The 24,707-nt window shown below is 60.6% G+C and overlaps 10 protein-coding genes and 1 non-coding gene across 11 annotated transcripts; 6 read left to right on the top strand and 5 right to left on the bottom strand.

Annotated features, from left to right (window-relative positions):
* The first annotated feature begins 384 nt into the window (after positions 1-384).
* On the top strand, positions 385-1,558 carry GGTG_09109 (hypothetical protein). The gene has a single exon (XM_009226953.1). The coding sequence runs from the start codon at positions 617-619 to the stop codon at positions 1,139-1,141; it is 525 nt and encodes a 174-aa protein (XP_009225217.1). The 5' UTR covers positions 385-616; the 3' UTR covers positions 1,142-1,558.
* GGTG_09108 (hypothetical protein) lies at positions 1,260-3,742 on the bottom strand. The gene is made up of 6 exons (XM_009226952.1): positions 3,470-3,742; positions 3,311-3,409; positions 2,512-3,238; positions 2,106-2,441; positions 1,969-2,024; positions 1,260-1,876 (listed from the first exon to the last, which is right to left on the bottom strand). Exons 1-6 carry the CDS (start codon positions 3,666-3,668, stop codon positions 1,473-1,475), a joined length of 1,821 nt encoding a protein of 606 aa, XP_009225216.1. The 5' UTR covers positions 3,669-3,742; the 3' UTR covers positions 1,260-1,472.
* A 600-nt stretch (positions 3,743-4,342) lies between these two features.
* On the top strand, positions 4,343-4,413 carry GGTG_20179. The gene has a single exon. It is a non-coding gene; the product is annotated as a tRNA-Gly (tRNA).
* Positions 4,414-5,485: 1,072 nt separating this feature from the next.
* Positions 5,486-6,573, top strand: GGTG_09107 (hypothetical protein; the record flags this gene model as incomplete). Its single annotated transcript, XM_009226951.1, has 3 exons — positions 5,486-5,731; positions 6,085-6,186; positions 6,367-6,573. 3 exons carry the CDS (start codon positions 5,486-5,488, stop codon positions 6,571-6,573), a joined length of 555 nt encoding a protein of 184 aa, XP_009225215.1.
* A 673-nt stretch (positions 6,574-7,246) lies between these two features.
* GGTG_09106 (lipase 1) lies at positions 7,247-9,206 on the bottom strand. Its single transcript, XM_009226950.1, has one exon. The coding sequence runs from the start codon at positions 9,035-9,037 to the stop codon at positions 7,322-7,324; it is 1,716 nt and encodes a 571-aa protein (XP_009225214.1). The 5' UTR covers positions 9,038-9,206; the 3' UTR covers positions 7,247-7,321.
* A 568-nt stretch (positions 9,207-9,774) lies between these two features.
* GGTG_09105 (hypothetical protein) lies at positions 9,775-10,296 on the bottom strand (the record flags this gene model as incomplete). Its single annotated transcript, XM_009226949.1, has 1 exon — positions 9,775-10,296. The coding sequence occupies one exon, from the start codon at positions 10,294-10,296 to the stop codon at positions 9,775-9,777; it is 522 nt and encodes a 173-aa protein (XP_009225213.1).
* A 553-nt stretch (positions 10,297-10,849) lies between these two features.
* GGTG_09104 (hypothetical protein) lies at positions 10,850-13,049 on the top strand. The gene is made up of 2 exons (XM_009226948.1): positions 10,850-12,193; positions 12,275-13,049. Exons 1-2 carry the CDS (start codon positions 10,902-10,904, stop codon positions 12,438-12,440), a joined length of 1,458 nt encoding a protein of 485 aa, XP_009225212.1. The 5' UTR covers positions 10,850-10,901; the 3' UTR covers positions 12,441-13,049.
* Positions 13,050-13,269: 220 nt separating this feature from the next.
* GGTG_09103 (hypothetical protein) lies at positions 13,270-14,671 on the top strand. Its single transcript, XM_009226947.1, has 2 exons — positions 13,270-13,931; positions 14,016-14,671. The coding sequence occupies exons 1-2, from the start codon at positions 13,484-13,486 to the stop codon at positions 14,576-14,578; spliced, it is 1,011 nt and encodes a 336-aa protein (XP_009225211.1). The 5' UTR covers positions 13,270-13,483; the 3' UTR covers positions 14,579-14,671.
* A 147-nt stretch (positions 14,672-14,818) lies between these two features.
* On the bottom strand, positions 14,819-16,732 carry GGTG_09102 (hydroxyquinol 1,2-dioxygenase). Its single transcript, XM_009226946.1, has 5 exons — positions 15,989-16,732; positions 15,655-15,896; positions 15,451-15,563; positions 15,294-15,374; positions 14,819-15,222 (listed from the first exon to the last, which is right to left on the bottom strand). Exons 1-5 carry the CDS (start codon positions 16,345-16,347, stop codon positions 15,031-15,033), a joined length of 987 nt encoding a protein of 328 aa, XP_009225210.1. The 5' UTR covers positions 16,348-16,732; the 3' UTR covers positions 14,819-15,030.
* Positions 16,733-17,172: 440 nt separating this feature from the next.
* GGTG_09101 (hypothetical protein) lies at positions 17,173-20,858 on the bottom strand. Its single transcript, XM_009226945.1, has 4 exons — positions 19,096-20,858; positions 18,704-19,008; positions 18,109-18,627; positions 17,173-18,021 (listed from the first exon to the last, which is right to left on the bottom strand). Exons 1-4 carry the CDS (start codon positions 19,487-19,489, stop codon positions 17,416-17,418), a joined length of 1,824 nt encoding a protein of 607 aa, XP_009225209.1. The 5' UTR covers positions 19,490-20,858; the 3' UTR covers positions 17,173-17,415.
* Positions 20,859-20,872: 14 nt separating this feature from the next.
* Positions 20,873-24,527, top strand: GGTG_09100 (hypothetical protein). Its single transcript, XM_009226944.1, has 2 exons — positions 20,873-23,680; positions 23,750-24,527. Exons 1-2 carry the CDS (start codon positions 22,738-22,740, stop codon positions 24,382-24,384), a joined length of 1,578 nt encoding a protein of 525 aa, XP_009225208.1. The 5' UTR covers positions 20,873-22,737; the 3' UTR covers positions 24,385-24,527.
* The last annotated feature ends 180 nt before the right edge of the window (positions 24,528-24,707 follow it).

The following is a 24,707-nucleotide window of genomic DNA, read 5'->3' as shown; positions in this document are numbered from 1 at the left end:
AACTGGCGCGCAGAAGAACACTCTCGCCAGCCGCTGCCAAAGGCTTGAACCAGCCTTGTTGATGTAGGTATGGGTACACACTTGGCCCTTTGTACCCAACCTTTATGCATTGATGTTTCCGCCGTTCTAACCGTTAGAAACGTGTTTGGTGGCGGGGGAGATGCAAGAGATGCGCTGATTTTCACGGCCAAGGCCATCGTCGACTAGGCCCCCGGTGGGGATCGATGAAACGGTCGAGAAAGGAGAAGCATAAGCGGAGTTGGCGTGGCATTGGGAGGTGACATTCGCCCCAGAAAAGAGCACCTTGGGTTTGTTTGAAGATACCCCGACCTGGGGTGTTGATGGGTCCCTGGCCTTGCTCGTCGGGTTACCCGTGCATTTGAGGCGCGACGCTCAAGTTATAAAACGCAGACGCAACGCAACGTCTTCTCGTGGAAATTCGAGATGGAACCACCATCATCACCAACACCTGGGTCCTGTCTTTCCTTCTGCCATCCGTTGATTCTTTTCTATACACGCAGGCCGTGACTCCACTTTGAGATTCAAATAATTCGTCTTGTCTGAACATTTCCAGGAGATTTTCTTTCCCTCCTTTTTTCACGACAAAGCCACCATCATGCAAATCACGCAGATCGTCACCCTCCTCGCCCTCGCCCTCCCGGCCTTGGCCGACGGGGCGGTCGAGCGGCGCTACGTGGGTGGCCCCGCCAACGCGGCCGCCCTCGCCGTGCGCGCGCCGCAGTTCGGCAGGAGGCCCGGCGAGTCGGCCACCGAGTTCAACGACCGCGAGAACAACCCGGACCCGCCCGCACGCGCCGGCGAGTTCCTCAAAGGCCTCTTTGGCGGCAAGAGGAACGGCGCCCTGAAAAACGCGGGCGCGGCGGCGGGCGCGGCGGCGGGCGCGGCGGCGGGCGCCCAGCAGTCGGGGGCGACTCGCGGCAACAACGCTGCCACCGGCGACAATGGCAGAACTGGCAGGATCGAGGCCACGGACCCGGCAAAGCAGGCGGAGCAGGACGCCATCACGGCCCGGCTTGACGCTGAGAACAACCCGGAACCTCCCGCGCGCGCTGGGCAGATCCTCAGCGGCGGCCGTAGCAAGGGCCAGAGGCGGTCGCTCGAGGCGCTGCGCATTGACTAGAAGTATGAGGATGACTTGCTCGAGCGTCAGCAGGTGGAGAGTACGAGCCAGGGCGTGGCCGAGTGTTCGCTAAGGGAAGCTGTGTGAAAACGGCTGAACGAATAGCTCCGCACATGACGTTACGACGACTCAATTGCAAGGGCATCTCATGAATGCAGTTTTCATCGCTCTGGTGGTGCCATTTGTTGCATCACCGAGACAAAAGTCCAAAGGGAGATGGCCGATTTGTACATATGACAGGCTTTAGTTTGGGCCTGAGCCAAGGGAGCTGGGAGAAATTATGCTTCAATTTTCTTTCGACCAGAATTCTGCTTTATCCAGCCCCAAGTCGTCAAGCCACCCACTTTTCCCGCCAAACCTGGTTCCCAGGTATTTCGGCAGGAACCTCCAAGGCCTGAAGCTCGGCGCGTACGGGGCTGCCGTCCGCCTCGTACAGCCTGCCGGCCATCTGGTTGTCGGGCGTCTCTGTAGGGACTTCCGGCCCCTGTAGCTCTGCCCGCCTTTCTGGTGACGGTTCGCGGCTGCGCGGCTCCTGTGGTTTCGCAAGGCGTCTTCGCATCCGCACGAGTATCACCGCCATCGCGAGCATGCCCAGTAATGCTGCACTGCCCACCACAACTCCTACCACAAGGCCGATGTTGACTGATGGTGTCGCTGTGGGATCAGTTGGCTTGGAGGTTTCGTCTTTTCGATCTGTCGAGGAGCCTCCTCCTCCGTTTGAACTGGTGTTGTTCCCTGCGTTCTCTGGATTAGCTTTGTTTGCTTCACGGCCCGGAACCGGGCGTTAGCTGCTTTCCGGCCGAATAAAAGCTCCTCGTTCCACCTACCTGTGGCAAAGAGATCCTTCGTCGCCGGTGAGGCCCAGACAATCTTGTTGGCATTCCTAAATCATACGCCATCAGTCCACGCGTCAGTGATAAAGCCCTGCTCGAGATCCAGTCGTCTGGGGTGAGCAGCTGCCTACCCTGCCTTGTACCAGTCTACAACGACCTGTGGCGATCTGTACTTAGCGGCGTTGACGTCGTATCCGCCGCGCCACTGAAGCTCCGTCATGTCGAACACGCCCACCCCCTGGCGCCAGGGGTCCTTTGTGGTCCAGTGGTCGGGGCTCTCGTCGAGCCTGCCCAGGCCGCCGACCGAGATCATTTGCCTCTTCCCGACTGCGGCGCAGGAATGCGCGGCACGGGGCGTGCCGGATGTGGCCTGGGACCAGAAAAACCCGGGCAGACTCAAGACGTAGACGCCGTCGAACGCCTGTCCCTGTTCGCCTTCCGCGCCGGGGGTGCCGCCGTATACGAATCTGTGCAGCAGAGGGAACGTCCTTAGCCCAAGTGGAAGAAAAAGCTGTCTGGGGAAGTTGAGGGGCTTACATCTCGTAAGTCCCGTCTTGTCCCGGCACGCCCACGGAGCAAAACTGGCTCCTCTCGGACGGCACGCTGCCCGTCGCCGTTTGCGTGTGCCACCTGCGTCGCTCAATGTCGTAGATCTTGATCTCGGAGAAGCCATAGAACGACGATGGCTGGGCCCCATACCCGGTCGGCTCCAGGCGCCGCCCGGCGCCCCCGAGCGCGACGAGCACCCCGCGCCGCCCGCCGAAGCCAGGGACGTGCTCCAGCCGGCCGCCGACCCAGGTGCCGGTCTTTGAGAAGGAACCCTCCCCCGCGGCCGACTCGTTGGTCCACCTGCCCGTCGCGAGGTCGAGCGAGTACAGGCCCGGCGTGGCCTGGATCAGGCCAAACGGCACGCGCGTGTCGGTGAACCTCGTCGCCGCGCCGCCCAGCATGAATACAGTGCCGTCCGCCCTCGCGAACCCCATCTTCTCGGACCTGAGGATGCCGGCGGCGACGGCCTCATTCGCGGCCGTGGTGTGGCCCTCGGCCCATTTTCTGTCGTTGGCGGAGAAGGTCCCAATGACTGGACTCGATGAGATCTGTTCGGTGGCAACGGTCGAGCCGCCCCAGACGGAGAACGAGTTGCCAGAGGGCTCCGCCCAGACGGCGGCCCATCGCGTCGGCGGAAGCCTCTTCTCGATGCTCTCGATGCGCAATTCCGATATCTCCCAAGACGATTTCAGCGGTATCGACAGAGTTTCCGACGCTATAGAGTGAACCGCCGTAGTTAGATCACCGACTTCACCGGCCGTGTGTACATTGTAGGATTTGTCAATACCGGGACTGCTCTTCTCAACTTGGTCCTTGGGCTGTGTTCCGTTGATTATCTGTGACACCTCCCCGCCGTCAATGTACAGAGCGTCTCCAAGCACGACAACTGTACATCGAACATGTTAGTGGAGCGAGGAATTGGCAGACGGAGGAGCTGTTAACCTGCCTCTGTGGTGGGCCCTTCGGTAAAACGCATCGGCGGACGGGACCTGGCCGCCCGAAGACTGAGGGATCCTCGCCGTCAGGCCGTGAACGGCGGTGGGAGCATCAGGATGGGCAATTAAACCTGCCACTACGGAAGCTGTATAAAGCCCAAATAGACTTTGGCCCAGTGCAAGGAAGGCAAGGCAGCGCATGATGGACATGACTTCCAGCTCCGAGGCGGTCGCCAAGGGCAGCAGAAGGCGAGGGCGAAAAGTGCCACTGGTGAAAGGGCATGTTCAAACAGACTTATAAGGGGGAGGATCCGCAAATTAGAACGATGTCTGGTGGGGCCGAGAGCCCTTTTTGGGGGCCGTAACCATCTTGGTGTAATCCTCTCCATCACCGTGCCGCATGCGCGCATCTGGATCCAAAAAAAAGCCTAGTAACATGGGGGGTAACAGGGGGGTTGAAACTGGAGATCGCAGGGGTCGTGGTGACTTGGGGGGATGTCACGAGACTTCAAGAATTTTTCGTCCTTCAAAAGCTTTTTTCGATTTCTCTCCTTCTTTCACCAACCTTAGCAATGGCATTCCAGTTTTAATCCCTTTGTTACTGGGTGGGTTTTTAACCTTTGTTTCCCTTGCAGATGGTACGACTGCGGCTGCAGCCCTGAGCACAGCCACACAGCTGCGCAAATTACGGAGGGGCCAAAATGGATTGACAGCAAATCGTTTTTGCTCAAGCGACCCCGAGGTCAGCCGCAGCGGATACTTCCCGCCATCCGGGCACAAGATCCCAGGGCTGTTCCCATGCTCGATTCAGGGGGCCAGAAGTGAGGGGCGGTTCTGGGTCTTGAATCGACTCGGAAGTGGCCGCCTCCATCAAATATCCACCAGCGTGTGTGGTTTAAGGGTAAAATCCATCGTTGCCATCGATGGGCTCCCGGTTCGAGTCCGGGCACACGCATTCTATAATTCAGATCTTCTCTAAAACGAGATGTGGCCGATAACTTTTGCCTTTTGCCTCCTTGATATTACTTCGCCGCTCCAAGTTTTGGGCCCATTTGCACTTTCGTTCTTACCCAAGCGCAAACCCGTTATCGCCTCTCGTGTCTCGAGTGCGTGTATTTTATCCACTTAAAATTTAGCTCCGCTGGACCCTGGGCGTTGCTGACGAAAGGCCCTTTTTCGTGCTTACTGGCTAATACACGTGCAGGAATGACAAGGGGGGACGTGGAGGTGGAAAGGAGAGAAAGAGAGAGAGATAAGTAAATCTAGGCATTTTACAACGATGGGAATGACTAGCAGAGAAAAATAGTGCATTGTGCGTAGGATGGGGGTGGTAGACGGGCTCGGGTTGCCTTGGCGGTGCGTATGTGCCTCCGCATCTCAGGGCTTGTGTTCGCCCTGCCGCCTGTGGTAAAGCACAACCTGCCTATCTATAAGGAAGGTGGCGGCAGCTCAGGCATGGACGTGTGTGGTTGGCGACTAGCGACTGAGCTAGGCTCCCCAGTACCAGCATCCGTCGGGGACAGGACTCTTGCTGGGGGAAGCTCCGTCGACTAAAGATAGCACATGCCACCACCTCAGACATGGTGCCAGTAGCGAGTATGCACGCCAGACGCGTCTCTCGGTACGGCGTCAACTGGTGCCACGCGAGCCTGTATGGGACTGGACTTGGGCAAACGGGTGGGCAGCAGGAAGGGAAGGAACAGCCCTCGTCCCGCCAGCCGCCCTTGCATTTCTCGCCAGACCACACACCCCGCGGTACCCCGTTCAATATTTTCCCAGTCGAGTTTTCTTTCCACAGAAATCTTTGTGTGCAAATTTCCGTCATCTCCCAACCCCAAACCAGATGTCTTTTCCACTTCTCACTTGGGCCCGAAACCAACACAAACATTTCGAAGCCGTTACCAGAGCTGCCTACAGACAACAAACAAACAAACAAGGGCTTTCTCCGACAGGGTCCTCTCTCCTAGGGCTGCCCCGCTCCCATCCCCATTCCTCCTCTCCCAGTCAACCCAGAGTACACCAAGTCCATGAAGGCCTACTACGACAATGGCTACACCGAGACAGACAAGTCGGACTGGAAGACGGCCCTGGGGGAGCTTGGCATCTCCCCAATTCACTCCAATTCGGCAGCGCCCATCACGGCTCCCGGTCGTCTCCCGCAGCAGCATGTGACCCAATCAAGTACCGCTGCTCAGCGGTCCCCCGCCGAGAGACTATCGCCTCACCCAAGAGGCGGAAGGGCGGATTTCGCTCCCCAAGCTGGCCTGGCTGCGGTTTGACGAAATGAATCCTGTTCCTATCCGGCCACCCATCTCTTGGACTCTAGAGGCACAAGCGCGGACACTCACGCCACCTGTCCGGTGGTCTTGGCTTTTGTAAAACAATTATCGCATTCGAAGTCGATGTGGTCTGGAGCCTCGTGCTCTTCGTCATCGGGATCTCCTTGGAGCTCATGCAGATCAGCCACGCGACGGTGAGGGGTCGCGCGCTTGTCCTTTTTGTGCTGTAAGCAACACTGAGACGTACGACGAGCACCTGCCCTCTGGCTTCCTCTCAAAGTGTCAACGTACTATCACAAAACCGCCAAGACCAGAGCTAACCAGGTTTTCTTCCAAGAGAAGTGTAGGGCGCAAGAAGTCGACAGCCTTTGGCACGGCGAATTTCTCCCGAAACAGTCGCCCCCGCCCGTAAACCTTCGAGAGCTGCGGCGGGCGAGCTCGTCCAAGATGTAATCTAGTTCCTCAGCTCGTCGACGCCTATCAACGCCTGTTGCGGAATGCCCCAAAATATCCGTCGAAGAGAGAGCCACCGTCATGGCCTTCCGTTGCAGTTGTCGGGGCGCTTCAGGGATGCCGTTGTGATTATCCAGACGTCTGTTGATCGGCCGGAGATCTCTGTGGTTTTATAGTCACTGCTCCGCAACGGCATCAACGACCTTCGGCGCCTGGAGTTTCTCGTCCAAGATACAGATGTGCAGTCAAGGGGAGTAATCCTCGAGACAATCTTCTACCCCGATAGCAAGCCCTGGCTGCTCCGCGCATGTTATCACCTGGTAACCTACCTGCAAACCAACAAGGGATTCACCAAGGCGCAGGCTGTTGAGGCCATTGGATGATATAACGCCAACCTGCGCGATATCGACAAGAACATTATCTTCAACAGCTTTTCGAAGGAAAAATCGAGTTGCCAGATGATTTTCTCTACCATTTCTCTTGGAAAGAGGACGGATATCCCGGCCGGGGACTTGGTGCCTAGGTCGACAGCTTTCTCGCGGAATGAATTGAGGCGGTCGTGAAACTTGACGCACCAAGCGCGGAAGGCGTAGCTGGCCAAGTCGGCCTTTGCGATGTACAGATCCCCAGGTCCGTAAATAAAGACGATGCTCAGGCAGCCTGCAAACTCGATGCGTTGGCCGTCGCCTCCACGCCAGAGGTGCGCGCTCCACTCTCTCTTGTAGTCCTTGTCTCGGGCGCGCTCCCGGAGGTACTGTGGGTTTTGCAGTTTGGGAGGAAGGCCTCGCTCAGAGCGGCCCAGAGCGAAGCTTTCGTTAAGCCAGAGCTCGTTCCGCTATTCCATCGTAGCGAGGTTGCCGAGCCATTGATGGGCCAGTTCCCGGCGACGACGTATGCGGCGCGGTTGCGGGGGGCACGAGGTTGAAAAAGAGTTCCGAGTCTACATAGCAGAGCTGGCAACCGTTTCGTTATCTTTACAGCATATATAGCCTGCCCTGCTGTCACAAATTGCAACATCACTGCCTAAGAAGACGGTAGCGGCACTAGGGAGAGATTCGAGGCGAGCAAATTGTGAATTCATCAACGTCATTATCCTAACAAGTACCGTACACTTTCTCCCCAAGACGTACTCTACCACCGCGTGCGTCTGAACTTGGCGCTCCTCGGGGGCAGCGACGTGTCGTTGCTGGCGGCCTCGACCTGTGCGGCGAGCCCGGCGTCCAGCTCGGTGGCGGTGCCGGGCGCGGGCGGCTTGGCGAGGTTGAGGAACATGGGCGTGACGACGTCGCAGCGCATGGCCTGGCGGTCGCTCATGCGCTCCATGTGGGTGTTGTTGGTCTGGATGAAGATGCGCTCGCGGCCCTCGGCCGTGTAGGGGGTCCACTCGGGCGAGCCGGGCTGGCGGTCGACGTTGGGGTCGAGGTGGCGGATGAAGGAGAACCAGTAGCCGCGCACGAGCGGGAGGGCGGCCGCGTTGGTGGTCAGGTACGACTTGGGCGCGTTGTTGTCGCGGCTCTGGCCCCAGAAGGCGTGCGTGTTGACCGTGTGCCAGGCGCCGAAGCCGGCGGCCTCGTCGGCCGGGTCGATGACGTCGTAGTTGTAGTTCCACGTCGGGCTGCCGCCGGCGTCGCGCGCCAGGAAGTCGATTAGGTTGCGCGTCTGGCAGTGGTTGCCGATGTCGCCCATGGCGTCGGCGAGGTTGCGCCACTTGGCGCCCGAGTTGGGGAACACGGGCTGCTCCGAGTCGAGGTACAGTCGCTGCAGCACCGCGAGCGAGCCGTTGGTGAGCGAGCCGTCCTGCTGGAGGAAGAACTTTCTGGCCTCGTCGATGGAGGCCGTCGACTGCGGCACGTTCTTGGTGCCCTCGTCGGCGTCGGTGCCCCAGATGGTCGGCACGCGGCGGAACTTGCCCTGGCGGAACATCTCGGGCAGGCTGTCGGTGAAGAGGTCGCCGTCGATGCTGGGGTTGAACCAGCAGCTGCTCGAGCGGATGGCGACCTGGTCGAGCGCGCGCAGGCACGCGATCCTGTCGGCGCTGCCGGCGCAGCCCTTCTCCTTGACCAGGCACTGGAACTGCTCCTCCCCCCTGTCCATGGTGCGCAGCGTGGCCCAGGGCCCGGACTCGACGATGCCGCCCTTGAAGAGCTCCTTGCCGCCGGGGATGTTGGCGGCCATGAGCAGGCCGACGGACGAGCCGCCGGCGCTGACCCCGTCGATGACGACGTGGTCCGGGTCGCCGCCGAACTTGGCCACGTTGGCCTTGACCCACTCGAGCGCCTTGATCATGTCCTTCATGCCGGCGTTGAGCGTGCCGCCCTTGGCCGCCAGCTCGGCCGTCTGCAGGAAGCCGTACATACCGACGCGGTAGTTGAACTGCACCAGCACCATGTTGCCGGCCGACACGATCTCGCGCCCGTTCCAGTTGGGGGACGAGTTGGACCCGAAGCCGCCGCCCTGCAGGAGCACGACGACGGGCAGGCGCGAGTCGGCCGTGGCGGCCGTGGGCGCCGTGACGGTGAGGTACAGGCAGTCCTCGTCGGCCTTGAAGCGCGAGTTGGGCTTGGCCGTCCAGTCGTTGGGGTTCATGGGCGGGCAGATGCTGCCATGCCGCGTCGCGTCCACCATGCCCGTCTGCACCGGGTCGGCCGGCGCCGCGAACCGGAGCTCGCCCACGGGAGGAGCCGCGAACTGGATTCCCTTCCACATAGACACGCCCAGATCCGGGTCCGTGACGGCGCCCTGGAACTTTGCGTAGCCGAGGTCCACGAGCGTGTCGACCGCGCGGGCGCCCGAGGCCATGAGGCCCGCGGCCGCCAGTATGAGGGAGAGGCCTGTCGGTGCGCGCATGGTGGAGGAAAGGGTTATTAAGATAAGGGTTTACGTGCCCGTCCGCTAAGGGTAGTATATAAAAGAGAGTAACGGCTTAAAAAAGAAGCCTGTCCCAAAAGCTAGCGACTTGACTGCGAAGGGGCGGAACAAAGTCGAAAGGCGGTGGTGCGAGAAGGAAAGGGCCTTCCCCAAGATCCGGAGCTACTCAGCCAGAGTATTTTGTATTCCCAGAGCGCTGGTCTGGGAAGCGGTAACGGCTTCCCCTCTCACAACGCGACACGGCTCCTCCCGCCCCTGAGCCACCCTGGAAAGGGGCCCGACTATGGGGTCGCACCCTTGACCGAATCGGTCGTTGAGTCGGTATCGGCCTGGCTTTTCTCGAATTCAATCTGCTTTTAGGTTAATTACAAAGTGCTTGAAACGCCGCCGACCACGGTGCTCCTTGAATTCGCTTGTCATGCCATTGCGGAGCTTTGCCGCTCACCACGGACCAGCACGGAGCTCGGTCTGCTCGGGCCCAAGGTTTGCCGCACAGGGTCGGTTGAATATGAGGGGAAAAAGCGCACCCCCGGATCTTTAGCCTGATAGAGACGATACTTCACCGCCCATTAGACCCAAACTGCCGAAAATGAAAGACTAGACTACTCAAGCGCGGCGCAACGTGTTCGTGATATTCAACCTATTATGGGCATCTACGCGGACCCCCGACTCCATAAGACGAATCCTCGCCTCCCCTTCGGTCGCAACGCGCAGAATCAGCAGAATTCCAACCGGACCGTCACGGAACAGATCCTCTCCAGCTCCGTCAGCATGTCGCTGTACCTCGGGTGCGCGTTGGCGAGGAACGCGTCGCGCAGCACGTCGACGACGTCCGCGGTCACCGACTCGGGGTTCGCGACCCGCCAGTCGTTTCCGATCACGTCCATGATGGCACCGGTATAGTGCCGGACCACGACCTCGGCCACGTCGGCGGTTACCATGTGGGGGAGCTCTCTGCTGCTCGGGTCCAGTGGACTGAGGGTGGGCTGGGCGCCGCCGCCGCCCTCGAGATGCAGGCGGGGGTCCCCGCTGCACATGTTGTTGACGCACCGGTTGGTGGCGCGCGTCATGCGGTCCGTCAGGCTGTCCATGTTGAGGACCCTGAAGGATCCCATGATGCCGTACACCAGCCCATCGAAGTACTGGAGCTTGCTGCAAAGCACCTCGTAGAGGTGGACTTGCACGGCACAGGCGAGGAGGGAGTTGGTCGTCGTGACGACCCGCTGGTGAGCTGTCATTGCCGCTTCTGCTGCTGCTGCTGCTGTTTACTGGCTGTTTACAAGGTAGAGGTGCCTGGATGTCAAGTGGCGTGTGTAGACTACGTGGGCATATATATACTGAGCGTTGGATGGCTGCTGAATGTCCTTGTCCGGGCAACTCGTTGCCAAGCGTGCGTATTTATTTACCTCACACCTACCACAAGTGAAGCCATTGTGCCATTGTGAGTGACCAACTTCCATTACATCGGCCATGGAAGCCTGATGCCGGTGATTGGAGGTTGAGTAGCTCTGACTGAGGTGTAGCCTCTTCAATGCGATGGTTTAGTCTTGCTGATATCATCACATCACGTGTGCTTCTAGCCGAAGTAAAAGCTCTTTGATGCGACGGCCCAGTCTTGCTTTCCACACATCACGTTCCCTTACCAGATCACATGGATTTACCTCGATAGTGTTGTGTTATTCCCGACTTGGCGCACTTTTGCCGGTGACATGGCAAGCTGACATGCATCACCGCCAAGTTTGATGTTTCCTTTTCGGGGCAATGATCCCACCGAACATTCTGGGTAAATCACAGCTCCGCACTGCTAGCGCAGAGGCCATCAGTCAGCGTGCGAAATTGACGCATGACAGCGGACGTGGGAAATGGGAGCCGGCGCAGCTCTTATAGTCGAGCTCGACTGCCTCTTTCCATATGGACACGGCGAAATGGCCTGCCGCCAGATACCCAACACTTTGTCGAGTCAAGCCAACGCCCCATTTTCACCATGCCAATCGACTTCCACCTCAGCCCAGCGGAACAGGAAACCCGCGCCGCCGCCGCGGCCTTTGCCCAATCAGTCCTGAAGCAGTCACGGGCGGCGTACGAAGGGCAGACGGGACACGCCAAGCGCTTCCAGGCAACGCGGCCCGCGTACGAGGCGGCGGCGGCCGGCGGGCTGATCAAAGGCCTGGTGGCAGGGCCGCTGGGCGGGAGCGGCGGCTCGCTCGTCGAGAGCGCCATCATGGTGGAAGAGTGTTACGCAGTCGAGCCGTCGGCGGCGCTGACCCTGTTCGCGACGGGGCTGGGCCTCAGCCCGCTCAACGCCCTCCTATCCGCCGAGGGGGCCGGGGAGGGAGGCAGGGAGTTCCTGGCGCCGTTCCTCTCAGGTCAGGGCGCGCCCCTCGCGTCGCTGGCCTTTAGCGAGCCGGGCGGCGTGGCAAACTGGCTGGAAAAGGGCGGCAGGGGCCTCAACACGACGGCGCGCCGGCAGCCCGACGGGTCGTGGGCCCTGAACGGGGAGAAGATGTGGGCGACCAACTGCGCGGGCTGGGACTTTAAGGGCGCCGACCTCACCTGCGTGGTGTGCCGCGACGCGAGCGCCGAGGGGGTCGCGGACGACCCCCGCAGCAAAATAATGCTGCTGGTAGTGACACGGGCAGACCTGGACCGCAGCGGCCCCGGGGCCTTCACAGTGTTGCGCCACGTCGAGACGGCGGGCCACACGTCGTGGTCGGGCCCGCACGTGCGCTACACCGACGTGGTCGTGCCGGCCGGGAACCTTCTCTGCGCCGCGTCGCCGTCCGGGCGGGCCGCCGACGCGGTGCTGGGCGCCTTTGACGGGTCGGCCGTGCTGGTGGGCGCCATGGGCGTAGGCCTGATGCGGGCCGCCTTTGACGCGGCCCTGGCCTTTGCGCGGGGCTGGGGCAACGGCGGCGGGGCAGAACCCCTGCTGGCACGACAGGCGGCGGCGGACCTGCTGTCAGGGGTCAAGATGCAGGCCGAGGCGTGCCGGGCGCTGACGTGGAAGGCGGCGCACGCGCTAGAGCGCGGGCCGGGCAGCTACGCGGCGCGGCGGGAGCTGGCGCTGGCGGCAAAGGTGCACTGCAGCGACGCGGCGGTCAGGGCGGTGGTGGACGCCATGGGCGCGGTCGGGGTGTGAGTAGCATCTTGGCGATGCGTTTGGCCTGGGTTTTGACGCCCGGTGATAATGCTGACTTTGGGTGATACGCGCCGCAGGTCCTCGTATGACAAGAGCCAGCCGTTTGCCAGCCTCCTGATGGACGCCATGGCGCTGCCCGTCTTCGACGGCGGCAACGTGGGCATGAGGAGGCGCGATTTGCAACAGCTGATGATGGATCCAGAGTACGACGCGTGGGCGGCGACCTACGGGCCCTCCAAGTGACTGGCGTAGCACTGTAGGCTGGGAGCGGGGGCGCTTTTGGTTTCATTGCGTGTTTGTTGGTCGCAGAGATCGTCCTTCGGCTGCTCTGGAGGGGCCTGTGCGTTAGAGCGTTGGAGCGTGGAGGCTGGGGGCGGGGAGAGAGTCCACAGCAAGCGCTGTTGGCTCGACACGTCGACAGCGCACGTGCACCCTGAATTCGTCCCATCAAATCGCCATATCAAATCGTCATCCGCTCGAGCCACCAACAGCGTTTGCCCCACTGATTAGGATGGCGGGAAGCTGCAGCTCAAATCTCAATTTGGCGGGGACCTTTCCTATCTGAGCGGGACCTTCCTACCCGTGCCGCATCTTCCAGCCAACCCCGGCTCTGCTCGACCAACCGGATTTCGAGCATCCAGAAGACGCAGGAAGACAGGAGGTGCCACCCCTCGCCATCTGTGGCAGAAAAAGAAGTCCCAAGCGACATGTTTCGGACGAGCCACACGGAGCATTTCGTTGCGGCTAAAAACATAAACAGAAAAAAAAGGATGCCAGCCAAACTACGAGTTTCAGCCCGCCCAGCCCTACCTGCACCGTAGATCAGGACCACGCCAAGCTCGCAGAGACGACAGGCGCCAAGCCGTAGTGGGTGTCTCCGTGATGTGTCAAGCCGCCCACCCCGCCCCTGGCGCCGGCGGACTACTCGACTGGCACCCGCCATATCATACCCGGCTCGTTGATCCCAACACGGCTCGGCTGGCCGGCTACTACACCGCATTAGAGCCCCCTGCAGCTCTTGTCCGTCCTCTTGCGACTTCTGGGGTTAGGAGCGCCTCCTGGGGTCAGGAAGTGAGATGTCCACCCGTCGGCCGCGCTATCGAGGGGAGCGCATGTCCCAACCGACAGTCGAGGGCGTATAAGACGAGCCGGGGACGGCCGTGTCGGACGATCTAGATGGCAGCCGGTTCCCCAGCCCTCATTCGCACCGTAATCCCATCTGCTGCTCTACCTCCTCCCCCCAAAGGCTCACACCGGGACAGGTTTCCCCCTCCGACAGCGGAAAGATGGCTTTCCAAAACGTCACCCAGGCCGCGTCGATCGCGGCCGACGGCGTCGACGTCTTCTTCCGCACCGCCGGCGACCCGCAGAACCCCGCCATGGTGCTGCTGCACGGCTTCCCGACCTCGTCGCACATGTTCCGCAACCTGATCCCGCTGCTGGCCCTCAACTTTTACGTCGTGGCCCCGGACCTGCCCGCTTTCGGCTTCACGAAAATCCCCGCGGGCCGCAACTACGCCTTCACCTTTGACGCGCTCGCCAACACCTTTGCCGCCTTCCTGGACGCCATGCAGATCTCGCGCTATGCCGTCTACGTCTTCGACTACGGCGCCCCCGTCGCCATGCGCGTCGCCGCCGCCCGCCCGGACAGTGTTGCAGCCATCATTACGCAGAACGGCAACGCTTATGAAGAAGGGCTGGACGATGCGGGCTGGGCCGGGTTCCGCGCCTACTGTAGGTTTCTTTTTCTTTTCTTTCTTCTTCTTTTCTTTCCCCTGATCTTCCTTTCTTTATCGCTCCCGTACTAACATCACACAGGGGCCTCCAACTCCACCGCGGACCGCGACGCCCTGCGCCCGCTCCTGACGCTCGAGTCGACCCAGATGCAGTACAGCGCCGGCTTCCCCTTCCCCGAGGCCGTGCAGCGCGAGGCCGCGATCCTAGACCAGGCCCTGCTGGACGCGGGCGACAAGGAGGTGCAGCTCGACCTCTTCTTCGACTACCGCAAGAACGTGGAGCTGTACCCGTCCTTCCAGCAGTACTTTCGCGACTCCGGGGTGCCCATCCTGGCCGCGTGGGGCAACAAGGACCCCTTCTTCACCGTCCCCGGCGCCCAGGCCTACGGCCGCGACGCCCGCGTCTTCCAGCTCGAGCTGCTCGACGCTGGCCACTTCGCCCTCGAGACAAACGAGGTCCGCGTCGCAGAGCTCATCAACGGCTTTGTGACGAGCAACAACGTCTTTGGCAATGCTGCCGGGGCCGCTGCGGGCGCCAACACCCCTGCCGCCGTGCCAGCTGCCCCCGGCACCATCGCCCCTGGCACCGTCATCCCTGGTGTTGGCACGGTGCAAGAAATCACAAGGATCGTCATTGGCGCTTAGATGCATTGGGAAAGAGGTAATGAAAGAGAAATTGGTATCTGGGTAGTCATGAATAGAACTGAAGATAATATTGATGGTGAATACGGGCGCGATCAACTGTCGTAGGCTTATGTCCAGAAGTCTTTTTGACCTACACCCCTTGCTGACGTCTATTTCCACCTTTTCCGAAGCCGTCTCGACACTAGTCACGCCGTCAGTGCGTGATGGTTGGCGGGTGTCGGCAGGCGCCTTCTGTATGGCGGTTTTTTTTTTTTTGACAAGGCAAGCTTCGTATGTCGAAATGATCAAAATTGCAATACTCTGCAACTCTCGAGAGTGCTCGGACACCCTTAGCTAAGTGATTAAACGCAAAATCTTCCGCAATTTTACAAAGAACATTCTCCCGTGCGTCACGGCGTGCTCTATAATCCTCCATCTTACACACCACACAACAATAAGCGTTGCTGGTGCAGCTAGACATCTATGCCGAGTGGCGCCAGCCTTATGTTGTATTCAAGCTCGAGTTCGGCTTGAGCATCGTCGTGTCTTTCCTTGAACTGCACAGTCAGCCCATCCTTGACGGCAAATACTGCGTCGTCGTCTAGGTAATCAGATTCCTCGTCGAATATCTGCGTCGTGATGGGCTTGAATCCCCCGGCTTGGACCTGAGTCGAAGAAAGAGATAGCAATGTTAGCCTGTGGAGCACTCTTGTAAGCAAGACGTAAATAGACTTACAAGGAGGTGGATATGGGCGGGACGCCATGGGTGCCGGTCGAGCACTTTCAGCAGTTCGCCAGCAGGCCCGTCGTCGGGAATCTGGTACCAAGAGGGTTAGCGTTAGCGTGAAGAATTGCAGCTGTTGAGAACGAGTCGGAATTAAGTGATGGCATACCGGATAGGGAGTCGGTCTGAGGCAGTAGAACGAGTAGCGACCTTGCTTGTCGGTGGTGAAAACACCGCGCAGGTTGTGGTCCCTTTGATTCGGGTCCTGCTGCTCGTATAGTCCTGCTCGCCGCAAAAAAGCCTGTCATCAGCATCCAGCTGTCGATTTCCACTCTCGACAGAGAGACCCCTCCATGCGACTCAAGCAACCCACCGTTGGTTGACGCCTGCCAGGATTCGACGGAGGCACCGGGTATGGGCTTCCCCGTCTTGGAGCAAGACACCACGCCATGCATGAAGACGACGGTGCCATCCGCTGGGGTGTCGAATGTTATGCTGCTGCCGTTGGGCCGGGCCGGGGCGTCAGCTCTCCAAAAGGGGCCGAGGATGGCCGACTCGGTGGGGCCGGTCAAACCTGCTGCCGTGGCGGACTGGTAGGCCATGTTGTCGACGAGGCTGGCCCCTGAGTGTTAGTACCACTGATAGGACATGAATGGAGCAAGCAGCAGGACAAGGTATTCGAGACGAGAAAAGGGGCGAGAACCCACGATTCCAAGCCGATAATGTCGCACAGCAGCTGGCCCTCGTTGCGCTTGCCATCACTCATGCGTCCGGCACGGTTAATTAAGTCAACGGCGGCGAGCCACTCGTCCTGGGTCAGACGGATCTCGCGAGCAAAGTCGTGGACGTGGCGCACGAGGGCAGCCATCACCTCGCGTAGACGAGGCGAGGTGCCAGGCCCGATGGAGGCGATGACATGGTCCGTGAATTCCTGGCCCAGGACTACGGGAGTGGTAAGAGGATCGGGGTCATTGAGTGCGGTGGCAGGCTGGTCCGCATGCGGCGTTGGCGTCTGCATCTGAGGTTCTTCGTTGGGTGCCGTAGATGGTACCGTAGGGGGTGCCATGGCGCTGACAGGAGCAGGCGGAAGCTCAAAATGCGTGGCCGGCAGCAGAGACGGAGAGAGAGAAGGGAGAAAAGAAAGCGGACACGACGGCCATCTTCACAAGACATAACCGCCGCATCAGCGCGGTTCTGGGCAGGTGATGCCGAGAGATATTGGCAAGCACAGACCGCCTGCTCGACGAGATAACACTAATAATCGGGCGCCCGTTAGCCAGCCCTGGGGTCAGGGTCCCATCACCTGGATCGCTGGGGGCCTGACACGGGCAGCCTGGGCCTGCCGAAATGACGCGTTGGTGCAAGAGTGTGGAGGAAAGATGGGGGAGTGGCGGGGGCCCGAGCGAGGCACCAACAGCGAGCCGGCAGGCACAAGTCTATCTAGGCCGGGTCTAGACTTTTATCCAGCGGCACAGAAGGATGTAAGAAGAAGCGTCAGGAAGAGGGGTGCACGTCCAACGTCAGCGGTGGTGTACTGGACTCTCGATTGGCTGGCTGTTGGTGCGAGCAATATGGAACCTATCGAGGATTGGGTGTGGAGCAGGCATGAGGCAGGCAGTCAGGCGGCTCACGGTCAGCGACTCGGCATTCCTCAGCCTCAACAGCTGAGAGTTGAGGCGGCACACTAGAGGTAGGTCTGACCCCAAGTTGGGCGGGTGCACCTGCCAATTGACGGTGTCGTGTGGCCCAGCAATTTGCGGGCTTCGCCGAGTTTTGGCCCGATTGGGCGAAGGGTGGGCACTCTTGAGACAAACAGGGCAGGCGCTAAGGTCGACATGCTCTCGATAGAGGCAACCCCATCTCCATATGCCCACGCAGCTTCCGGCAAGTTCCGGCATCGAGATTTGATCTCATGGATCACTCGGCTTGGCTGATGGGTGTATTCTATGCATAATATTGAGCGACTCCATTCGCATGCGTACGGCTGCAAGCCTCACTCTAAACCCCTACAGAGATGGAGACTATGGTGACTCCCGAGACTGCCGCCAGCCACCTCAACAACAGCACCGCCCTGAAAAAGACGCCCTGAGGAAGACGCCCTGAAAACCTAAACGCCACATATATGCCAGACCAACTAGGCCAGACGAACATCGTCGCCTGGTCCGCCGAACCCGCCCCATGTTGCGTCGTCGCTACCGTTGGGCCTGCTCGCCCGAGCGAAGCCGAACTCGATGCCGTCCAGCTGCACCACGGGCTGCACCACCAACACTTCGGCCCCGTACGCCGCCGACCTCCACCGCTCCGTCATGCCCGGCAGCTCGTCCTCGAAGAAGCTCGGGTATTTGTGCCGCATCCACGCCAAGGCCGCCTTGGACACCTGATCGACGCTGTTGCTGTGCCTCATGGCGAGAAACTCGTCTCTCGCGTCGGCTCGGTGGCCGTTCGTGACGCCATTAGCACCGCGATGGCCGTTGATGCCGTTGGAAGACGCCGGCGACCACTGGAGCAGCATCTTCTGCACCTCCTCTGGGTAGCGGCCCATCCTGAACAGCAAAAGATCGTGGTGGAGGAGCGAGACGCGGCCAAGCCAGGACCCTCCCTCTGTCGCCCGCCGATACAGGCCCGTCAACGCGGCGATGGCGCCCATGCAGCCTGTGCCATAGTCCGAGATGGGAAACGGCGGCACCACGGGCTCATCCAGGCCCATGAAACGACCCTGCTCCCACGCGACTCCACTGACCTGTTTGTTCCCAGACCCAACCGTTGTTAGCACGTGGCATAATCATACAAGAACGAAAGGGATGCCGAGACGGCGACCGAAACTTACACAGTCGGCAATCTGCTGCCAGCCCGGCCGATGGCGCCACTCGCCATCGTGGCCAAAGCAGTTCTCGCTCACGTATACAAATCCGCGCCCGCGCTTCTGGGCCAGTACCGACAGCTTCTCCGGGCCGTATCCCAGCCGCTCGATGGCGCCCGGCCGGTACCCGTCGACGACGACGTCGGCCTCGGCCAGCAGAAGCTCGAATTGGCTGCGGCCGGCCTCGGACTTGAGATCGAGCTCGGCGGTGCGCTTGCCCATGTTGCTGTCGACCTGGAAGAAGGGCACGTCGCTGAGGGCCGGCGCCGTTATCTTGAGCACGTCGGCCCCGTACTCGGCCAGGGTGCGCCCGATGATAGGCCCCGCAATGATGCGACTCAGCTCCAGCACCTTGATTCCGGCCAGTGGCCGAGCCCTGGTGCCGTTGCTACTGCTACTGCTGCTGGCGGCGGGGAGCGGACAGGGTGGGGTCTCCGACTCAAGCTGGTCGACGCTCCAAGGTGGGAGCCTCATGTTTACCGTGCCCTGTTCTCGGTCAGCGGGGTGATCCATCTCTCTCGGTCAGCAGGAGAGGAGAGGCAGAGTGGTCAGTGTCACGAACATGGGCCGTCTTCAGAAATTCATCATGCCTCAAGGCAGGGACGCCCGCTTGGCGGTTCTTGGCGTTGAGCTCCTCGAGCTCGGCCGGCGTGAACAGCTTGACGTGGGACTCAATCTCCTCCACGATGGCCTCATGGCCGAGTGCGCTCAGGTCGGGACGGAAAGGTTTCAGTTCCAGCATGGAGAGCGTCGTCGAGGCCTCGAGCGAGCCGTGGATGTGGTAGTACTCTCCAGGCCGCGCCGTCGCGTACAGGTTCGCCGACATGCGCCGGTACGGGTCCGACTGGGCCCTCAGCAGGTCCGTGTCTATTTTCAATCACGAAGCCTCGCCGCAAGTGCGGCCGGGACTGTGTCAGCAAGAATTGCGGCCGTCGATTCCACCAGGGCCCTTACCTTTGAGGAATTCCTTGACGTTAGGGTCCAGCTTGCTCAAGCCCCCTATGCTAGACAAGTATGTCTGGAACAGGAAAGCGGTTGTCCGCTCCAGGTTGACGGTGATCTTGTTGCTGCCTCCATGCTGCAATGCGACGGGCTGGCGGTCCCGCGTGTCGGCCAAGGCACGTGCGAAGCTGCCCTCGATGGCCTTGAGTGCCGCTCCGAGCTCCGTCTCCTTCAAGGGGATGGGGAAGTAGGGGAGGTCACGCGAAGACACAAAGCTGGCGGCCCTTGCGATGTCTTCAACCTCGGGCGGGAGCGACACCATTCTCAGGATGCGCTCGAGTATTGCCCTCGCTTCCCGCGTGGAGGAGAACCCGACTCTGGAATCGGGTACTGTCTGGACGGCCATGGCTGACGTATGAAGGTGATGACTTGCGAAAGCAAGGGCTGGTTGGTCACCGTTGGTGGGGGGCTAGTTGTCGGCTGTCCCTTATCTAGGCTGCACGAGAGGTAATGAATGACGCCAAGTGGGGGAAACAATGAGGTGGGATATGGAAGGATGGTCTAGGCTTCTTGAATGGTCTGGAGTTTAGATCTAGCGAATATGTCGTCGTCGGGGCAGTCGGTGGCCACCTGGCTACATATATATCAAGCCGTGGATCGGTGAGACCCTCGCTGGCAGGCCCCCTCCATTGATGAGCAAGTGTTCCCTAGCAGGGCTACGAGGCCCAGGTCAGGAGCCCATCAAAACCCAATCACTCAGGGACATCGGATAAGATGAGGCGGATGACGGATAGGGACCCATGCATTGGGACATCTCGATGGCGGCCGTCGGGCAAAGGCAAAGGAAGGAGCAGTGGGGCCCAGGCTCAACCAAAGGGATGATGTGGTGCGACTTCCGATGGTGCAGTAGCTTGATTAAGGTTTTTTCTTTTATCTTTTTTTTTTTCTTTCATTTTTCTCTGTGCCTCTTTTTTAGTGCTTGCCGGGAGCACGTTCCCCCTATTCAGTGGCCAAGGTTGGTACGTACACAGACATCCAAAGGGGCTTGGCGGGTATCAATGTTGAGAAGCCATCGGCGTTTGGCATCTGTCGCCGGGAATGTCTGCAGCAAAGGGGGCCACCCCGGAGGCGTGCCCCGGATACAGCGGGTGTGGTACCGCATACTCGGTGTCGAATTGGGACCCATGCTGGGGTTCTTGGGTGACTGCTGGGAATTTGTTTTGCCACGCCATTGACATGTAAACCAAATCCCCCCGAACTTCCCTGTTGGCCGATACGGGGGCCGGATCGATCGTCAGGCCAGGGGGCTCGATGATGGGACTTGATAGAGCGCACAGCTGTGGCTCGGCAAAGGGCACGCGTATGGCTTCCGGTCTTCTTTCCGGGGCATCCACCGCGTGTCTCACACTATTATGCGACACCAAGCTAGCCCGTCGGCAGCCCTGGCGGCCTTTTTTTGGTGTATTTTTAGGAAACGCCTTGGTGATGTGATATGTCACTGGACACGGGTGAGCATATCAGGTGAAGAAACAAACGAGAAAACCAAGCGTTTTGGGTAAATGTCAACAAAGCTGGTGGCCGCTGCAAAGAGTGGGAACCACGATCAAGCACAATTACCTCAAGTACCTTGTTCTCCACCGATAGGCGGGTGCAACCCCCACGTCAGCGGGCACGAGGTGTGTCTAGCTTTTTTTTTCTTTTTCTTTTTCTTTTTTTTTTTCTTTTTCTTTTCTTTTTTTTTCTTTTTTTTCCTTTTTCTTTTTTTCCTTTTCCGCCTGGTGCTTTTTTTCTTCCTTCCCCCTCCTTCCGGGCCCCGAGCCCGCGGTCCAGGCGTTCGTGTTTTTTTAAGGTTCTTGACGGATGGCACCCCACCAAAGGGCAGTTAAAAAGGGAACCGGGGCCCCATCGAGATGGATCTCACTGGCGTTTCCCAGGTGGGTTATTTTTACCTGTTGAGGAAATTCCAGGGCGACCAGAAGGCGAAACGCAGGCGCAACCGTACACGGACAGAACAGACGACAAACAAACACACACACAGACCGAAGCGAGAAATGCGATCGGGCCAGCGATCTGCATAAACCTGCCCCGAACGTCAACTTTCGCCTGATCCATACCTTCAATGCGGGACGCTGCCCTCCCCTGCCAACGACAAGTGCCGAATGGGACGGTTTAAGAGATGGTGGCGTTGGTGATGCCTGCAATTTAGTCGGGAGGATTTGAAATTGGTGGTGGCAGCAAGAAGGGGGAAGGAAGAAACAGACAGGAAAAGAAAGCGAAAACGAGCGTCAATGCTGATTTCAGACGCCGGTGACCAGAGCGAGCCCGACATGGAAGGAGAACGCGAGCAAACGGGCCGATCCGCATGGCCTTGGAACATGCGGCGTGCGCCCTCGGGAGAATGAAGGCGGGTGACAAAATTCCCTGCCTTCATTGGGAGGACGTTCCCAGGCGGGCAGGTGAGCGTTCGTGATGGCGGATGAACATTTCTCTGTGTCGCAAAAAGAACCCACCGCGACGGGGCACGGCGGCGGGTGAACGTTTTCGCATGACGACATGGCGACATGCCCCTAGACGCACACCGAGCCACAGAACTGGAACCGACGCAGCCCTCACAGCCCTGTGCCGGCGCTGCGGTGCTACCTGCTGCGATGCCACCCCGGCCCGCTGCCCGGACATGGCCGACGGGCAGTTTCTGTGCATGACATTCTTAAAGGGCAAGCCTTCCCTATTTCAACCTCACGGGTTTCTTAGCTGGTAGCATTCGGCCTAGCAACCTGCCTCTCTCGAGTCAGCCGCCCTGCCATGGAGGTTGGGGGTTGGGTGGGTGCTGCGGGAGAGGATGGCCTAGGCCAAACCCGATGTGACGCCAGCCCATCTCATCCGATCGCCGACAACGGGCCCCCGGGCCCGATTCCTCCGAGATCGACGGAGGTGGAGTTGGACGCCAATCGTCGAGCAAAACGCCGTCGAGCGCGCAGTTTTAGCCGTTGGTCGGGATCCGTGGGCCGAAGAGTGTTGGACCAGCACACCCCGGCCTGGCTCTTTCCTGCCCACCGGTCAAGACCCTTATCATCCCTCACAAATTCTCAGACCGCCCTTGCCCATTCCGTTCATCACACAGATTTGCACCAGCACGATACCATCTCACGTCGTCGTCACAATACAGTTTGCCGAAACCGTCATCTCGTCTCTGGGTGGACGGCATCCGTCATCAGCCCATGCCGGCAGAAACCGCCAACAGCCCTCCAACATGTTCCGGCCGTGTATTCGACCCCTCCGCCAGCGGCACAGCAAGAAAAAGTATTTTAACGGCGCATGCGGGAAGGAGGGGCACTCGAGGGTAACAGTCCCTCCTCACCGAAACCCGCTCTGCAGACGCGCGCCAGGAAATAACCCGTCGAGAGGCCACAGCGGCATCGGGACGAGTCGCTTACCAGCCTCATTACTCGCACCCCGGCCGGGATAAACCCCGGATAAAAGAGAGGGTTGTAGTTAGTGCAGCGCTAGAAAGGGGTTGAGAGAAAAAGAAGGGGAAAAGGAGGGAAGACAAGAAATTAGAGACAATTGGCTCGGGTTGAGGAAGGGGTGGGTAGTCAGATAAGCCAAGGGACAAAAGTATAAAAAAAAGGTAAAAATATTAGCACGCGAACAAACATGACATCACCGCCAACGGCTCCCCGAACCGCAGATCCGCCAGCGCCCACGTCTCCTCCTCCTCCCTGTCCTCCTCCTCTGACGTCGGCGGCGGCAGAGTTCTCGCGCCCGCCCACCAAGCCCTTCGACGTGGGCATCGTGGGCGGGGGCATCGCGGGCGTGGCGCTGGCGCTGCAGCTCCTGCGGCACGGCGTGGCCGCCACCGTGTACGAGCAGGGTGCGTGCTTCGCCGAGGTGGGCGCCGGCATCTCGCTCGGCCCCAACGCCGCCCGCGCCCTTGAGCTCATCTCGCCCGCCCTGCTGGCCGCCGCCGCGGGGAGGGCCGCGCGGCCGCGGAGGGGTGCTGATGACGACGACGTCTGGTTCGACCTTCGGCTTGGGTGCTGCCCGTATGAAAGGGGTGGTGGTGGTGGGGGCGGCGCTGCGGCAGGGACGGGTGGTGAAGCAGGAGAGCGGGGAGGAGACGCAGAATCAGGAGCAGCAGCAGCAGCAGCAGCAGACCCGCCGCCGCCCGTGATCCTCCGCCTGCGCTGCAAGGGCGGCCAGGTCTCGATGCTGCGCGCGCACCTGCTCGACGAGCTGGCGGCGCTGCTGCCGGTCGGGGCGGCGCGCATGGGCCACCACGTCGTTGACTGCCAGCCCCAGCCCGGCGGCGCCGGCGGTGTGGTACTTAGGTTTGCGCACGGCGCCGAGGCGCGCCACGACGCCGTGGTGGCCTGCGACGGCATCCGGTCGCTGGTGCGGCGGTGCGTGCTCGGCCCCGACGACCCGGCCTCGTCGCCCGTCTTCTCGGGCAAGTACGCCTACCGCGGCCTCGTGCCGCTCGACGCCCTCCACGACGCCCTGGGCGGGGAGGAGGAGCTGGACCCGGGCCCGCAGATGTATCTAGGGAGGGGCGGGCATGTCATTGCGTACCCGCTGTGGGAAGCCGGAGTGATGAATAGTAATTAACCCGGCCCCTGTGTCTCTGACCCTTCTCCCTTTTTAGCGCTAACACTTCTCCCTCCCCCAGTCGTCGCCTTCAGCAACACTCCCTCGTGGCCCGACCAGTCCTGGGTGGTCTCGCGCACGCGCGACGAGATGCTCGCCGACTTTGCCGGCTGGCACCCGCGCGTGCGCCTCTTCCTCTCGCTCATGGGCCCCTCCACCAGCGCCTGGGCGCTCTTCGACCACGGCGTCCCCGCCGCCTCCTTCTGCGACGGCCGCGTCTGCCTCGCCGGCGACGCCGCCCACGCCTCCACTCCGCACATGGGCGCCGGCGCCGGCGTCGCCCTCGAGGACGCCTGCGTGCTCGGCGCCCTGCTGGGCGACCCCGCCGTCCGCCACGCCGCCGACGTCGAGGTCGCCTTTCGTGTGTTTGACGCGCACCGCCGCGCCCGCGGCTTGCGCGTAGTCGCCGACAGCCGCGTCCAGGGCCGCCTGTACGGGCTCGAGCTCGACGGGGATGTAGATGCGGACCCGGCCCGGGTGGTGGAGAGCCTGCGCGGCCGCATGCGCTGGCTGTGGGACCACGACCTGGACCGGGAGCTGGACGAGGCGCGTGCCGACTTGCGGGGCCTGCTGCTGGGCAGACGGGACGGGCTGTCGGCTGGGAATCAGGGGCAGGGAGATCTCGGCGTCCATGTCAGCCCAACCGGAAGGTTGTGATGGATTCGAGGAGGGCTGGTGACTCTGGTGGATGTCGATAGTGTAATTGTATATTTGAAGACGAAGCGACCATCATACGGCACGCCAACTCTCTGCTCCTGTTCTCGCTCCATGGCGAAGGCTAACATGATATACACACCGCCATGGATCTCGCTAGACAACATGGCACGAAATCCCATCCCATCGACCACACGGTCCCCGGGACGGGGCACGCCGAGCCGGCCTCGCAGATCGGCACGCATCTAGCCACGGTCGGCTACGGCGTGACGATGCGTCGGTCGCGGGACTTACGGCCCCGGATCGAAGCTTCAGGGGTGCGATTC

The sequence above is a fragment of the Gaeumannomyces tritici genome (genome assembly GCF_000145635.1).
Source record: "Gaeumannomyces tritici R3-111a-1 unplaced genomic scaffold supercont2.5, whole genome shotgun sequence".
NCBI lineage: Eukaryota > Fungi > Ascomycota > Sordariomycetes > Magnaporthales > Magnaporthaceae > Gaeumannomyces > Gaeumannomyces tritici.
Note: the sequence above shows the minus strand (reverse complement) of the source record. Positions and strands in the feature narration are given on the sequence as shown.